Source organism: Tenrec ecaudatus, chromosome 10 (genome assembly GCF_050624435.1).
Source record: "Tenrec ecaudatus isolate mTenEca1 chromosome 10, mTenEca1.hap1, whole genome shotgun sequence".
Lineage (NCBI taxonomy): Eukaryota > Metazoa > Chordata > Mammalia > Afrosoricida > Tenrecidae > Tenrec > Tenrec ecaudatus.
In genome coordinates, this window is record NC_134539.1 from 71,944,322 (window position 1) to 71,961,273 (window position 16,952).

At 41.4% G+C, this 16,952-nt stretch overlaps 1 protein-coding gene across 4 annotated transcripts in view; it reads left to right on the forward strand.

Annotated features, from left to right (window-relative positions):
* Window positions 1-16,952, forward strand: part of TRPM3 (transient receptor potential cation channel subfamily M member 3) — a 1,016,950-nt gene that overhangs the window by 898,339 nt on the left and 101,659 nt on the right. For 2 of the 4 annotated variants that reach the window (XM_075559069.1, XM_075559072.1), the window contains 2 exons: window positions 14,234-14,263; window positions 15,296-15,585. In XM_075559069.1, the coding sequence (XP_075415184.1) occupies window positions 14,234-14,263; window positions 15,296-15,585 (320 nt within the window). The remainder of the gene's footprint in view (window positions 1-14,233; window positions 14,264-15,295; window positions 15,586-16,952) is intronic. The other 2 variants (XM_075559071.1, XM_075559073.1) reach the window with 1 other exon arrangement.

The following is a 16,952-nucleotide window of genomic DNA, read 5'->3' on the forward strand; positions in this document are numbered from 1 at the left end:
AGAAAGAGTAGCCTCAGGGGTCTTAATGTCTTATCTTCAAACAAGCAGCCATCCAAGGGAGGCATGAACTAAGCTGCTGCCTGTGTGATGGAAGGACTGGAGCAATAAAATTCAAATCCACAGGAGGGAATTGTAACAGAGCTCTAGATGACAGTGGAGGCCTACACTCCATTTGCAGAGCCCACACATGGATTAACCCTCTGACGAACCGCCTCTGACCAATGTTTCATCATTGCTATACTGCAGCCTGACTGCCTCGTCTCCTCCCTGTGACCCTTCTGTAAAGGTTGTCCAGTTGCCTACAGATGGACTTTGGGTCTCCACTCCACATTCCTTCTCATTCACAATGATATGATTGTTTGTCCTTTGATGCCTGATACCTGATCCCATCAACACCTTGTGATCACACAGTCTGGCATGCATCCTCCGTGTGGGATTTATTGCTTTTGAGCTAGATGGCTGCTTGTTTATCTTCAAGCTTTTATGACCCCAGATGCTATATCTTTTGATAGCCAGGCACCATCAGCTTTCTTCATCACATTTGCTTATGCACCCTCTTTGTCATCAGCGATTGTGCCAAGAAGGTGAGCATAATGGAATGCCAGGTTAAAAGAACATGTTCTTGCATTGAGGGAGTACTTGAGTAGAGACCCAGTGTCCATCTGCTACCTTAATACTAAACCTATAAATATATGTACATAGATCTATTTCCCCATCATCATATTTAAATATATTTACATATGTACATGCCTATATTTAGACTTCTATTAATGCCCTTTGCCTCCTAGTTCTTTTCTCTATTTCCTTTTATTTTCCTCTTGTCCCACTATCTTGATCAGCCTTTATTTGGATTTCAGTAATTCCTCTCAGTTACGTTGCCCTTGATCAAGCCCTACCAGGACTCCGACACCCTCCTCACCATAGAGTTTAATCTTACAACTCTTAGACTGTCCACACCTCAGATGTGTCAAGCATCTGCTGCCATCATTATTTCCAAAACATTTTATGCTTGAGCCCTTCGTATAAGCTCCTCTTTTTCTCCTCCCTCCCCCACCCTCTCACACTCTTGTATCCTTGATCAATTATGTATTATTGTTGTTATTTCGTATCTTACACTGTCCATTGTCTCCCTTCACCCACATTTCTGTTATTTGTCCCCTTTTGGGGCCACTATATATCCAATCTTATGATGGGTTCCCCTTTTTCACCCTTCCCCCTCCTTCACCACTCCCCTGCCTTCAAGATACCACTACTCCCATTACTGTTCTTGAGGGGTTTATCTTTCCTGAATTCCATGTGTTTGGGAGCTCTTATCTGTACCAAAGTGTGTTCTCTGGTCTAGCTAGATTTGTAAGTCAGAACTGGGTCATGGTAATGGGGGGAAGGAATATTCAGGAACTAGAGGAATGATATGTGATTTGTTGGTGCTATACTACACCTTGGTTGAATCATCCCTTCCTTATACCACTTCTGTGGGGGGATATCCAATTATCCACAGAAGGGCTTTGGATCTCCATCCCAACTCCTCTCTTTCACATCCATATAGTTGTTTGGGATCTTTTGATACCTGAAGCCTGATCCAGTTGACACCTCACGATCACTCAGGCTGGTGTGCTTCTTCCATGTGGGCTTATTTGTTTCCCTGCTAGATGACCACTTGTTTGACTTCAATCCTTTAAGAACCCAGATGCTACATCTTTTGATAGCCAGGCACCATCTGCTCTCTTCACTACATGTGCTTACGCACCATTTTGTCTTCAGGGATTGTGTTGGGAAGGTGAGTACCAAAGAGCACCAGGTTATCAGAGCAAAGTGTTCGTGTGTTAAGGGAGGCTTTGAGTGGAGGCTCAAAGTCCGTCTTGCTTTCTTAATACGTGTCATACACACACAAACACACACACACTGGCCTCTATTTATACACATACATAGCTATAGTCATACCTCTATAAATAGTTTTTGCCTCCTATTTCTTTCCTCTATTTCCTTTGACCTTCCTCCTATCTCACTATCATGCTCACCCTCCATTGAGTTCTCAGTATTTCCTCTCGGATACATTAGCTTTTAATATTTTTATTTTATTTTTGATTGATGTTTGTCTGTTTTACTTTATTATTATTAGATTATTTTGTTTTTTAATGTTCCTCTGTTTGTGAAATCCATGATAGGCAAATCTGTAGAGATAGTAACTGAATTAATGATTCCTTGAGGACGTGACAGGGAGGTTGGGGAGAAAAGGGAGCTAACAGCAATGAGTATAAGAAGGAAGAAGGTGTTCTAAAATTGATTGTGGTGATGATTATACAACTCTTCTTAAGATGATTGAACTATTATATTGTATTATTTGTGAATAACATGCCAATAAAACCCTTAAATTCAAAAAATAACATGTTTATGAGAAATCATATTTTCTTAAGAACAAAAGCTGAATTATGGAGAATAGTATTGTTTTTCATTTTTGTCAATTTCTTCAGGTGTGTGTCTTAATAGGAAACAAACCAGATTTTCTTATCTATTTCTGTTGCAAAATGTGTTGCTTGAAATCTATAAAGAAACTCTAGTATGTAGGTGGAAAAGGAAGGGATATCTTAATAATTTTTACAGATAATTGTGGATATTCTTCTTTGATAAAACCAGTTGCTGCCAATGCTATTTCAGACTCATGGTAACGCTGTTATGTGTCAGAGTGGAACTGACCCATAGGGCTTTCCTGACAGTGACCTTTTGAAATAGGCCACAAGGCCTTACTTTTTGTTTTTGTGCTATACTACACCTTGGTTGAATCATCCCTTCCTTATACCACTTCTGTTTTAAGTCATTTTATTGGGGGCTCATACAACTCTTATCACAATCCATACATCCATCCATTGTATGTCAAGCACATTTGAACATTTGTTGCCCTCATCATTCTCAAAATATTTGCTTTCTACTTGAGCCCTTGGTATCAGCTCCTCATTTTTCCCCTCCCTCCCCCCTCATGAACCCTTGATAATTTATAAATTATTGTTATTTTGCCATGTCTTACACTTTCCAACGATTTTCCTGTTGTCTGTCCCCCAGGGAGGAAGTCACACATAAATTCTTGTAATCAGTTCCCCCTTTGCACGACACCCTCCCTCCACCCTCCCAGTATCACCATTCTCAGCATTGGTCCTGAAGAGATGTCCAATTGCCTACATAGGAGTCTCAGGTTCCCAATCTGAACTCCCCCTCATTCACAATGATTTGATTTTTGTTCTTTGATGCCTGAAACCTGATCACTTCAACACCTCGTGATCACACAGGCTGGTGTGATACGTCCATGTGGGCTTTGTTGCTTCTCAGCTAGATGGCCGCTTGTTTATCTTCAAGCCTTTAAGACCCCAGATACTAGATCTTCTGATAGCTGGGCACCATCAGCTTTCTTCATCACATTTGCTTATGCACCCACTTTGTCTTCAGTGATCGTATCAGGAAGGTGAGCACAGATGGTATGATTTTTTTGTTCTTTCATGTCTGATACCTGATCCCATCAACACCTCATGATCGCACTGGCTGGTGTGCTTCTTCCACGTGGGTTTTATTACTTTTGAGCTAAATGGCCCCTTATATACCTTCAAACATTTAAGACCCTAGATGTTATATCTTTTGATAGCTGGGCACCATCAGCTTTCTTCACATTTGGTTATGCACCCACTTTGTCTTCAGCGATAGTGTCGGGAAGGTGAGCATTATGGAATGCCAGTTTAAAAGAACAAAGTGTTCTTGCATTGAGGGAGTACTTGAGTGGAGGCCCAATGTCCATCTGCTACATTAATAGTAAACCTATAAATATATGAACATAGATCTATTTCCCCATTGTCATATATAAATATGTTTATATATGTACATGCCTGTATTTAGACATCTGTAAATGCCCTTTGCCTCCTCGTGCTTTCATCTATTTACTTTTACTTTCCTCTTGTCATACTATCATGATTAGTCTTCATTTGGGTTTCAGTAATTTTTCTTGGTTACATTACCCTTGGTCATGGCAAGGCCTTTCTTTCAAGGAACATCTGGGAGAGTTCAAACGTTCAACCTCTTGATTAGTCATCCAGTATTTGATCATTTTTACCACTCAATCATCTCACCCTTTTTTGATTCAAAACCTGGGAAGACCATGCAGGGGATAGCATGAAACCTGATCTCCTCTGGTTACCCAGAGAGAGAAGAATCCAACTCCTCAACAGCCCCAGACCTATTGCCATGAAGCAGAGACCAAACTTGACTTCACCCTCCATCCTTCTGTACCTTATTCTGACAGCAGCCATTCCTCCCATGACACTGCTTCTCTATTAGCTGTGATACAGAACTCATAGATAATACTCACAATTAAGGGGGGTGATTATTAAGGAAGTTTGCATGTGAAAGTTGGACCTTGAATAAGGAAGACCATAGAAGAACAGGTGCATTTGAATTGTGGTGCTGGAGAAGAACATTGAAAGCATGATGGACTGCAGAAAGGACAAACGAATCTGTATTGGAAGCAATAAGGCCAGAGTGCTCCTTAGAGCGAGGACGGTACGACTTCATCTTACATACTTTGGACATATTGTCAGAAAAGACCAGTTCTTGGAAAAGGACAGCTGTGTTTGGTAAAGTGGAGGGGTATCGAACAAGAGGATGGCCCTTGACGAGATGGACTGACACCGTGGCTGCATCAGTGGACTCAGACATAGGAATGACTGTGAGGATGGCACAGGACCATGCTGGGGTTCATTCTGTTGTGCATAGGGGTCGCTATGGGTCAGAGCCGACTTGAAGGCATCTAGCATTGTGGATGTTAACAGGTTACCACAAGTTAGGATCAGCAAACATTAAGGATATAGTCATTGGTCCATGGCAATAACGCTTCTCAACCAGCAAACCAGTCTCTCTCTGGTCCTCAGCCGTGTGGTTGCCTTCCCTCTGCTTGCTTAGGCCAGGAAGACAGCTGGTGCTCTGCCTCACAGTCTCATAGCCTCCACACTAGTCTGTCTCATAGTCTCCTTCCTTTGGCCTCTGGTCTCAGCCTGGCTTCTCTCTGTCCCATGATCTCTGGGCAGGAGCTTGTGCCTCTGGTCTCAGCCTCCACCACTTTACACAGAGGTCTTGAACATGCTCCGCTGGTGACTCCCTCCCTTGATGCTCCTGGGAGTTCTTTCTGTGTCCCTGCTTCTGAGATGGCTCATTCTTATCTGGAGGCATGGTTTTTGTCTTTCAGTAGACAGTACCTCCAAGGAAATAGTAGTTGGTGTCTTGAGTCCCACTTGTACTAAAGAGGCGACAGAGAAAATATCCCACATTAGTTCTACAGCAGAGAACCCTCTCCAAAATATGATTAAAACTGCATGTATCCAAAAAAGGAAACCAACCTCACTGTCATTGGGTCAATTCTGATTCATAGTGACTGTATAGGACAGGGTAAAACTTCCCCCATGAGTTTCTGAGACAGTAACTCTTCATGGGAGTAGAAAACCTCTGATCTCTCCTATGGAATGGCTGGTGGTTTTGAACTGTTGACCTTGAGGTTAGCAGCCCAACACATAAGCACTAAGCCAGCAGAGTTCCTTGGCAAACACACACATAGGGTCTAAAATTTATATCACAAAAGGTATTGTGGCCAGAAGGGCCATATTAATTGACTACATCTCGCTACCCAAGTTCAACAGTAGTTGTTTCCTAAAGACCAGTTACTATGTGAAATCTGAAAGAATGTCAATTAAAATTTCCAATTCTGTTGCTTTAAATTATTTTGGTCTGTCTTGTAACATCATGAGTTAGTCATTGGGAAATAATTGTTTGTTAAATTGGGCTTATCAATCAAATGTGGACCCATTTCATTATATAAAATCCCACTTATTGGCATTACATTTAATCTAATGTAATGTAGAAGGAACAGTAAATATTGAAAAGCTATCAGTGTTGTCATTGGAAATGCAAGTTGTTTAAAATTCTCATCTTTGCAACTTTGACTTTGTCTTAAAAACACCTGTCACCAAGCGTGGTGATTGTGCCATAAACTTGATTTCAACCCAGAGTGGCCTTTCAGAAGGAGCAGAACTTCCCCCACTAGGGTCCCCACCCACAGTCTTTACAGGAGGGAATCCTGGTGGCACAGTGGCTAAAGCATTCAGCTGCTACCTGAAACAGTCAGCAGTTCTAACCCACTATCTGCTCTGCAGTAAAATGATGTGGCAATCTTTTCTTATAGATATTTATAGAAAGAGAGAGAGAGAACTACAGCCTCAGAAGTTTTTCCTCGCCAAAATATGGCCTTTGAACCCCAATGGGGAGGTTTTACTCTACCCTACAGGGTTCCTCTGAGGCAGAATTGACTCTTCACAGGCACAGACTCCCAGAGCTCCTGTCCCTCAGAGCAGCTTTTGGCTAGCAGCTGAGCACGAGCACCTGTGCCTTAGGACTTCCTGTTTTCCAGAGTAGAAAGTTTAAAAAACTTTTTTTATTTCAAATTAGGTGAAAGTTTACGGAACAGATTGTCGATGTTATCATCTAGAGTGTGCACCAGTTTGTTGGAACTCCTGCAGTGCCATCCCTCAGTGTCCCCTCTCCCTATTTCCTCCCTGTCGTGCCTCTTTCCATCCCTCCTTCCTTCCAGCCCCTGGGAACTTTGTCCTGCCTTCTTAAATGGTTGACTTGATGAGGGGGGAGTTCAACTCCAGACCTGAAGGGTGACTAAAGGTCACAGTCTTGAGGCTCCGACCAGTCTCTAGTCGACCTGTAAGACTGGTCTCTAAAAGTAGAGATTTAAGAAAGTTAATATTTTATGCCTTATCAAGGTTATGCTTAAATGAATCCGATGTGTGTGTAATATAAATGTGCAAAAGTGAAGAATCTAATGACAACTAGTAAAATGTTCTACCCCGTCTTCACAATAGGGCCACCGTGGGTGAGAATCAACTCAAGGAGAGTGAGGTTTTAATTCACTTGTTTATTGTTGGATGTCTTTGATGTATAGGAGTGAGGGGTGGGCCTTCGTTCATACCAAAGACTCAGCAGTTTGGCTCACCATTGTTTTTGCCCCCCAGTAAAATATTGGCATAGTGTTAAAAGCAAATGACATCTCAATATGATTAATGAAAGTAGCTTTCACTGCATGGACCCCTGAAAGGGATTTCCAGGACCCACATGGTCCATATTTTGAGATCTGCTACTCTGACTGGAGGTAGGAATAATTTTTTAAATAACGTTTATTTTATTGTGGAGATATTTTATCATCTCAACAGAGAACTTTGAGAGCACTGACATTTTTTTAATCGTGTAAAATTTAAAGGTGCTGAAGCAGAAAGGGAAGGAAAAGAAGAAAGGCTGGTTGTTCAAAGTTGAAGGGGATAGAGCTGGAGCGTCCACACCTTTACTCTTTATGCCCAGACCTTTCAAGACGCACCTGCCCATCCATGGGAAAAACCGCGAGCCAGTGTTCTTGAGCCCTGCTTCATGAGTTTCCATCTCCATTTGCTAACTGCAGATCAAGTTCTGTAAATGACTGAGCTATCTTGTTTCTCTGGTGCCTGTTTTGTACATTCCCAACGAGGCCAATGGCACTGACATTGCCGTTACATCCCTTCTGCCACCACCAGAAGAACACACCCTTCTGGCCCCACTCATTTGTGCTCTCTGTGCGGCAGCATCGAGTAATGGCCACCATGTGACAGCTACATATTTCTGAATAATGTCCCACATCGTCAGAGAATAGGAGTTCTAGAGGTTTGATTAATACCTGATGGTTTGGTTAAATATTTCATTATTCTCCCAAGTGATTAGTGTTATGTCGACTGAGAAGAATGGCACTAAGGAAGAGGAGGAAATCTCGGTCTACAAAATAGATTCAAACCCTGTAAGCATTACCTTTAGGAAATCTCATTATTCCTCTCCAGCTTCCTGAAGAGCCCTGGGTTGCATTTGACTGCTAACCTAAAGATCAGTGATTTAAGCCCACCTCACAGTTCAAGGAAGAAAAGGCCTGGTGATTTGATTCCATTAAGATTACAGCCACTGGGGGTAGGGGGGTGGTGGGAGGGGTGAGAGGGAAAAAACATTACAGCCACTGAACACAAACAAACAAACAAAACTATTGAGTCGTCCTACTCGGTAACACATGAGTCATCAAGAGTCACAACTAGCAGAACAGCAACAAACAACAACACAACAGCTCCCGGATTTCCACCAAAATCGCCAAATCACTGTTTCTCTTATAGTTCTACAGTTTCCCTTTTGTTTAGTAAAATAAATAAATGCTACATGGCACAATTGTTGTTGTTGTTATGGACCACCAAGTAGGTTCCAATCCACAGAGACCCCCTGTACAACAGAATGAAGCGCTGCTGGACCCTGCGTCAGCTTCACCCTCGTGGCTTGTTTGAGCCCACTGTTGCAGCCACTGTGACCATTCATCCCCTTGAGCATCTTCCACTATTTTGATGACTCTTTACTGTACCAAGCAGGTTATCTTCCTCCGGGAACTCGTCCCTCCTGATCACGTGTCAAAAGTAGGTGACACGGGCTCATCATCTTTGCTTTCAGAGAACATTCTGACTATACTTCCAAGACAAATTTGCGTATTCTCCTAGCAGTCCATGACACATAAAATATTCTTCACCAACATCATAATTCAAAGTCATCTTCTTCTTCATGCATTTTCATTTATTCTCCATATTTCACATTGATGTGAATGCAATGATGATAACATGGCTTGAGTCAAGTGCACCTTGGTCCTCAAAGGGACATCTTTTCTCTCTCACACTTAAAGGAGGTTGTTTGCGGCAGACTTGCCCAATGCAGTGGGTTGTTTGATTTTTTTTCTTTCAAATTAAAATACTTTTATTAGGGTCTATTACATTTCTTATCACAATCCATGCATTCATCCATTGTGTCAAGCACATTTGCACATATGCTGCCACCGTCATTTTCAAGGCATTCTCTTCCCGCTTGAGTCCCTGATATCAGCTCCCCATTTCTTCCCCCGGGGTTGTTTGATTTCTTGACTGCTGCTTCCATAAGTTTCGATGGTGGAACCAAGTAAAATAAAATCCTTGACAATTTCAATCTCTTCTCCATTTATTATGATGGTCTTTTTGGTAAGGATCGTTGTTTTCTTTATGTTAAGTTGCATTCCATCCTGAAGGTGCTCGCCTTGGATCTTCAATAGTAAGTGCTTCATATTCTCTTCAGTTTCAGCAAGCAGTTGTGTAATCTGCATAGTGACAGCAGGTTGTTCATGAGCCTTCCTCCAATCTGATACAAGATTCTTCTTCATATCGTCCAGCTTCTCAGATAACCTGCTCAGCATATAGATTGAATAAGTATGGTGAAAAATATAACTCTGTCACACACCTTTCCTGATTTGAAAACATTCAGTATTCTCTTGTTCTGTTCAAATGATGGCATCTTGGTCTTTGTACAGATTCCATGTGAATAAATATTAAGTGTTCTGTAATTCCCATTCTTTGCAATGTTATCCCTGATTTGATATGATTCAGACAGTCATATGTCTGTGCATAATCAACAAAATGCAAGTTAACACATTCTAGTATTCTCTTCTTTTATTATTATTTTTAAAATTATTTTATTGGGGCCTCAGACAACTCCTATCACAATCCATCCATACATCAATTGTATAAAGCACATTTGTACATTCGTTGCCCTCATCATTCTCAAAACTTTTGCTCTCCACGTAAGCCCCTGGCATCAGCTTATTCTCCTTTCAACCAAGATTCATCTGATATAAGAAATGATGTCCCTTGTTTTCTGAATCCATCATGAAGTGTTGGCAGTTCCTTGCTGGTGTACTATTCTTTAATTATCTTCAGCAAAATTTGACTTACATGTGATGTTAATGCTATTGTTTAATAATTGCTGACTTCTATTAAATTGGCTTTCATTTGAACTGGCACAAATTCTGATCTCTTCCAGGCAGTTGACCAGGTAATTGTCATCCAAATCTCTTGGAATAGACTACTGAGAGTTTCCATTATGGCTATCAGTTTGCTGAAACATTTTAATGAGCATTCTGTCCATTCCTGGAGCCTTGTTTTTCAATTAATGCCTTCAGTGCAACATGAACTTCTTCCTTCAGTATCATTAGTTCTTACTCATGTGCTAACATCAGCCAATTGTTTGGGCCACAATAACTCTGTGTATTCCTCCCATCTTCTTTTGACATGCCTTCCACTGTTCAATATATTACCCTTAGAATCTTTCACTATTGCAACTCAAGGCTTGAATTTGTTCTTCCGTCCTTTCAGCTTGAGACATGCTGAGCGAGTTCTTCCCTTTTGATTTTTTAACTCCAGGTCTTTGTACATTTAATTTTAATGCACTGCTTAGTGTGTAAGTCTGGGTAGACCAGAGAAATAAATTCATACACACTCATATGTGTATACGAAAGAACTTCATATACAAGAGCAATTGAATATTGAGAAAACATCCCTGCCCCATCCAGATCAAGTCCAGAAGTCTGATATTAGCCCATACGTTCAATACCAATCTCCAAATTCCTCTTCAGACCCACACAACACTTGCAACGACGCTGAATGCAGATCACAGGCCAGTGGGTAAAATGTCTTGTGCATCCAGTGCTGGTAGAGATATCTCAGCGCTGGCAGGAGTCTCCATGTGGCTCCTTCATGTCTGTGGCTCTAACATAGCTTCATGTGTCTTGTCCACAATGTGTCTCACAGGGAGGAAACATGTGTCCCACCTACAGCAAGCTATTCATCTCCTTAGCACCTCCAAATGAGGTCATCAAGCTGCGACCTGATTGACAGACTAACCTCCACCCCATTCACTCTTAAATCTCAAATGGACAACAGATTATGTAAGCACCACACTTAGTCTCCTTGAGTTGCCCTTTGCAATTTTCTCTTCAACTATTTTATGTCATGATTTTTCCATTCACTCAGCTACTTTATATTCATAAGCAAGTCTCAAAGTCTTTTCTGACATCCTTTGTCGTCTTTCTTTCCTCCCTTATTGTAATTTTAATGACTTTTTTGCTTTCTTCCTCTATGATGTCCTTGTTGTCATCCCACGGCTCATCCAGTCTTCTGTCTTTAGCGTCATCCTTTAGATGGTCTCTAAGTTCAGATGGGACTTACCGAAGATTGTACTTTGGCTCTTTCGCACTTTTAGTTTTCATCAGCTTCAAACTGAATTTGCACCTGAGCAATTGGTGATCGGTTCCACCCTTTAGTGCCCAGCCTTCATTTGGCTGCTGACATTGAGCTTTCCTTCACGTATAGTCATTGATTCCTGTATATTTCATCTAGTGATGTACAAATATATAATTGATGTGTGTTGTTGAAAACAAGGTATTTGCCACAAAGAAATCATTGGCCTTGCAAATGTCTATCATGCCATCTCTAGCTTGATTTCTATCATGAAGGTCACATTTTCCAACTACTAATCCGTTTTCTTTGCTTCTACCTGTCACATTCCAAACAACAGTATTTGTCAATGCATAGTAATTGCATGTCTGATCACTTTTAGACTGATGAAATTAGAATTCTTCCCACTTCTTCATCATGGACTTTAGTGGTTGGTTTATACATTCGAATCATAATTGTATCAACTGGTCTTCCTTGTAAGTGAATAGATATTCTATCACATACACAATTGTACTTTAAGGGAGATCTTGAAATGTTCCTTCTAAAGATGAATGGATTGCCATTCATCTTGCCTGTAGGATTCTATAATCCTTCGAAATACCACTTCAAGGTTGGAATTTGTCTACATGTCTTTTGATTTTAGAAATGCTGCGCATGTTCTCCCTCTTTCCCTACCTGAGGTCTTTGCCCATTTCATTATAAAACTGTACTCTGTCTTCTCTAGCCAATGTGTGAAATCTATTCAGCTCTTCATCATTTCCTCCATTTGCTTTAGCTACTCCATGTTCAACATTGTTTCAGAGTCTGTGCTGGCATCCAGTTTGGCCTTCTTAAAAGGGATCTCGTGGTCTTAGTGACTCATTCTTCACTGATGACGTCCGTGATCATCTCACAACTTGTCTGCTCTTCCATCATTAATATTCAGTGCATCGAATCTAGGCTTGAGATGATCTCGAAATTCAGGTTGGATATACTCAAGGTTGTACTTTGTCTCATGAGGAATTGTTTTCATTGTCTTGAGCTTCAACTTGAACTTGCATATGAGCAATGGATTATTTGTTTTAGAGGCAACCCTTGGTCTTTTTCTGACGGATAATATTGGACTTTTTCTTTATTTCTTTCAGCAGAGCTAGTCAATTTGGTCCCTGTGTATTCTACCCAGTGAGGTCCAGATGTATAGTTGTCTTTAAGTTATTGAAAAAAGATTTTTTCAAAGAAAAAGGCTTTGGTTTGCAAAATTCTGTTACACAATCTCCCAGTCATTTCTATCATGCAGACCTATATATTCTAATTATTGATCTTTCTTATTTCCAACTTTCACATTCTGATCACATGCAGTTATCAGTACATTTTGATTGCATGTTTGATCAATTGCAGGCCATAAAAATGGTAAAAATTTTCAATTTCTTCATCATTGGCTTTAGTGGTTGGTATGTGAATTTGAATAATAGTCATATTAATTGGTCTTCCTTGTAAGCATATGGAAACTACCCTAAATTTTAATGGCATTGGACTTCAAGACAGATCTTAAAATGTTCTTCTTGACAGTAAAGTGATGCTATTTCCCTTCAACTTTTCATTTCCAGCCCAGTAGACCATCCAGTTGTACCATTCAAAATGACCAATGCCAGTCTAGTTCAGTTCACTCAGAAGCCCTGGTGGCAGAGTGGCTGGTTTTTGGTTTTTGTGTTTGTTTTTCTTAACATTTTATTGAGAGCTCTTACAAATATTATTACAATCCATAATTTCATTAGATCAGTCATAGTTGTACAATTGTGGCTATCATCATTTAAAATCCATTTTCTTTTTTCTTTAACTCCTTGATATCAGCTCTCCATTGTCCCCTCTCCCCCACCCCACCACCCCCCTGAAACTGTAATAAATCATATATTATTATATATTATTATGGTTATTGTTGTTGTTTTGCCATAACTTACAACATCCAATGAATCCATTCACCTAAAATTCTGATATTTGTTCTCCTCAAGTGGGATTATACAGTCAGTGTTGCTATCAGCTATCCCTAAGCTTTTTTTGTGTTTTTTTTTGGGGGGGGGTTATTGAAGTGCCTAGAATATTTTCTTCCTGTTTTTCATTTCATTTTTTTTGCAAGTAACAATTTTCCTAGACTCGTGCTTCATAAATTGCATGCTGTGGTTATAATGGGTGTTTTCAGCTGTCTCTTCTTAGTTTGAGTCGTGCCACGTCAGCAAAGGAACGTCCCCAGGGCTTTACTCCATGCACGTCATTAAGGTTAACGCCACTTTGAGGTCGACTCTTCCCCAATCATATTTTGAGTGCTTTCCAACCTAAGGGGCGCACCTTTCAGCACATTATCCAACAATGTGCCTCTAGTTTGCATAGGTTTTTCACTGGCTGTTTCCCTTGAAGGTCCTTCTTTCCAAGCCTGCTTTAGTCTGTAAGCTAGTCTGTAAGCTAGTCTGTGAGCTAGTCTATACGCTAGTCTGTAAGCTAGTCTGTAAGCTAGTCTGTGAGCTAGTCTATACGCTAGTCTGTAAGCTAGTCTGTAAGCTAGTCTGTAAATTAGTCTGTAAGCTAGTCTGTAAGCTAGTCTATACGCTAGTCTGTAAGCTAGTCTGTAAACTGTCTGTAAGCTAGTCTGTAAGGTAGTCTGTAAACTAGTCTATAAGCTAGTCTGTAAACTAGTCTGTAAACTAGTCTGTAAGCTATAGTCTGTAAGCTAGTCTGTAAACTAGTCTGTAAGCTAGTCTGAAAGCTAGTCTGAAAGCTAGTCTGTAAGCTAGTCTGTAAACTAGTCTGTAAACTAGTCTGTAAGCTAGTCTGTAAACTGTCTGTAAACTAGTCTGTAAGGTAGTCTGTAAGCTACTCTGTAAGCTAGTCTGTAAACTAGTCTGTAAGGTAGTCTGTAAACTAGTCTGTAAGCTAGTCTGTAAGCTCCCCTGAAAGCGGTATTTGCACTACTGTCTTTCAGCCTCACAGCAACACAAAAGCCACCACAGTACAAGCTGCCAGATGAATGCTTGACCGGGTTCAATAGAGTCCTGATTGCCACTTTTAGATATGATAGGATTATTTTTAACATATATAGAGAGAGTCTAAGTTCATGATATCTTTTTCTTTTTAAACAGCCCAAAGCCTTGAAACTGCTGGGGATGGAAGTAAGTGTTTGTTCATGTTATTCATATTAGTTATTTATTCCCTTTATTTCACATCAAAAAAATATTTCGGTTCTTTATTGGGTCAGGACTCAGTACATGATTCTAAAATAAGGAAGAGAAAATTATCCAAGTTTCACAATAACTTTGAAAATTCCTCCACGAGGTTATGTTAGCATTGCAAACAGGAAATGAATCCTGTCTGAAATATTCACTTGAAAATCAAGGATGTATGTAATTTCCATTAAGGGTAATACATTCATGGGTGTTTGCAAGTGACAACAGATATGAACAGCAGCAGCATCACTTCACAAATGCTCCTCATTGGTATGCAGAAACTCGAGACAGGTGATATCTGCTTCTCATCTGTGCTCATGTGGTTATTGCCACATATGCAAATGAACATATAGAATGCCCTTTCCATGAAAAGGGTTGAGCTGCCCATACGAGATACAACTAACCCTACCAGTGGAGAGGGGCGGGTGGGGTGGGGGCACAAAAAATGAACCATAAGGAAAATTCTTTTTAATTAGAGTACACAGGGGTTTCAAAAGTTTCATGTAAAAGTAGAATGGAAAGATAATGAAATTCTCCCACATATAACAGCATGTCCCCATAGGACTGTGTTTGTGTATTTGTTATAACTTGTTTTCAAGTTAGCCATGTATGTACTTGTAAGTTCTTTGCAGATAGGAGCTGCCCCAATTCATTTCTGTATCAATCTCAAAGCTGTCAGAAGTAATAAATGATATGAACTCCAAACCAAACTCATTGCCATCGAGTCAATTCAGACTCATGGTTGCCCTAGTGGAAAGGGCAGAACCACCCACTGCTGTGTTGCCCTTGTGCATAAACCGTAACTGTTTATGGGAGCAGAAAGCCTCGACCTTCTTCTGAATAGCTGCTTGTGGCTTAGAACGGCCGACCTCACAGCCCAACATATGACCGCTGTGCCACCAGGGCTCAATATGATAAGTCCCAGCTTAATTGAACTGATTTGTACATCAGCCTCTGTCTGTGTTCCTAAAATCACAGGACGATGTTCCCTTGAGGCGAGGAAGGAAAACAACCAAGAAGCGAGAAGAAGAGGTGGATATTGACTTGGACGACCCTGAGATCAACCACTTCCCCTTCCCCTTCCACGAGCTGATGGTGTGGGCTGTCCTGATGAAGCGGCAGAAGATGGCCTTGTTCTTCTGGCAGCATGGCGAGGAGGCCATGGCCAAGGCCCTGGTGGCCTGTAAACTTTGTAAAGCCATGGCGCACGAGGCCTCAGAGAATGACATGGTCGATGACATCTCCCAGGAGCTGAACCACAACTCCAGGTTGGTCACCTGGCAATTGGATTGGGCAGTCAGGGGAAGCGAAGAGGAACAGGTCCCCAGCACTGGAGCATCTAAGCTGCTTAAAGCTTTCAAGGGAAGCAGTATGGCTCCAATGGTACCCATGGAAGATTCCAGATTCCAATTGCCATCAGTTTGCCAAGGTTTACAGAGTCAACTGTGCTCCTTGAGCTTTCTTGGCTATGACCTGGTAGGATCTGGTTGCAAGACCGTTCTTACAAACACATGCTGTGTAGGTTCAAATCGCCAGCCTTTTTGGTTAATATCCAAGTGTTTAATGATATGCGCTCTGTAAGACCCCCCGCAAAGAGGGTAGACATGAATCGTTAACACGTACTGGGCACAGAACTACATCAGAAGGTGCACACATGTACAACCCACTGTCCCCATGTTAATTCTGACTCGTAGCAACCTGATGATCTCATTTCATCTCAATTACCTCCATCAAGTAGATTCAAAAAAAAGGAGGCTCAGAGATTTTAAGCACCTTACTCCAAGATCACACATTTGTGATTGTCAGGGTTGATATTTGAAACGGAGACTGTCCCTTTTCAGAAGACAGCTACATGCGAGTCATCGGCTTACTGGTGTGTCTCCTCTCCCCACCCCATGCTTTGAATTCAAGCCCTTCAATGCTGGGCTCTTGGTCTGTTTAACTTACACCTGCAAGCTAAAGGAGATACCTGCCTTTGAGTCAGCTCTGGCTCATGGAGACATTGTCAATGGCAACAAGAGACATTCGCCTGTCGTGCCCTGTCTTCACGGTCATGAGTATGTGTGTCTCTTCATGGTCATGGCTAGTGAGTAGCACCTTTCAACCGAAAAAGTTCATCTCCCAACCCTAGAGCAGACAGCACTCTATTGGGACCCACAGGCTTTTCACTGATATCCCAACGTAGCTCACAGACCTTTCTTCACAGTCTTAGTCCAGATGTTTTCTGGAGCTTGGCCACCACTGGTGCCCCAACCAGTGTTTGAAATGCCAGTAGCCTAGCTGCCAGCAGCATAAGAACACACCACACGAGGTACTGACAAACAGGTAATGGATCTAGCCCATGTTCTTGAGGGATGTGGAGTCAACTCTAGCTCATAGTGACCGTGAAGGAACGGCCTCCGTAGGGTTCCCTGGGCTGTAATCTTTGGGGAAGCAGATTGGTAGGTTTTTTATCTTCCATGCAGTATGTGGTAGGTTGAGATAGCCAACCTTCCTGTTAACTAAGCTCCTCACCCTTGTGCGACCAGGACTTCTTGATCTGGTTCCTGGTAAATACTGAATAACCGTTAGCCGGAAGAACAAGTGAACATACAGAGTATCTCTCATATATCACACACCACTCAGCACGCTCCTT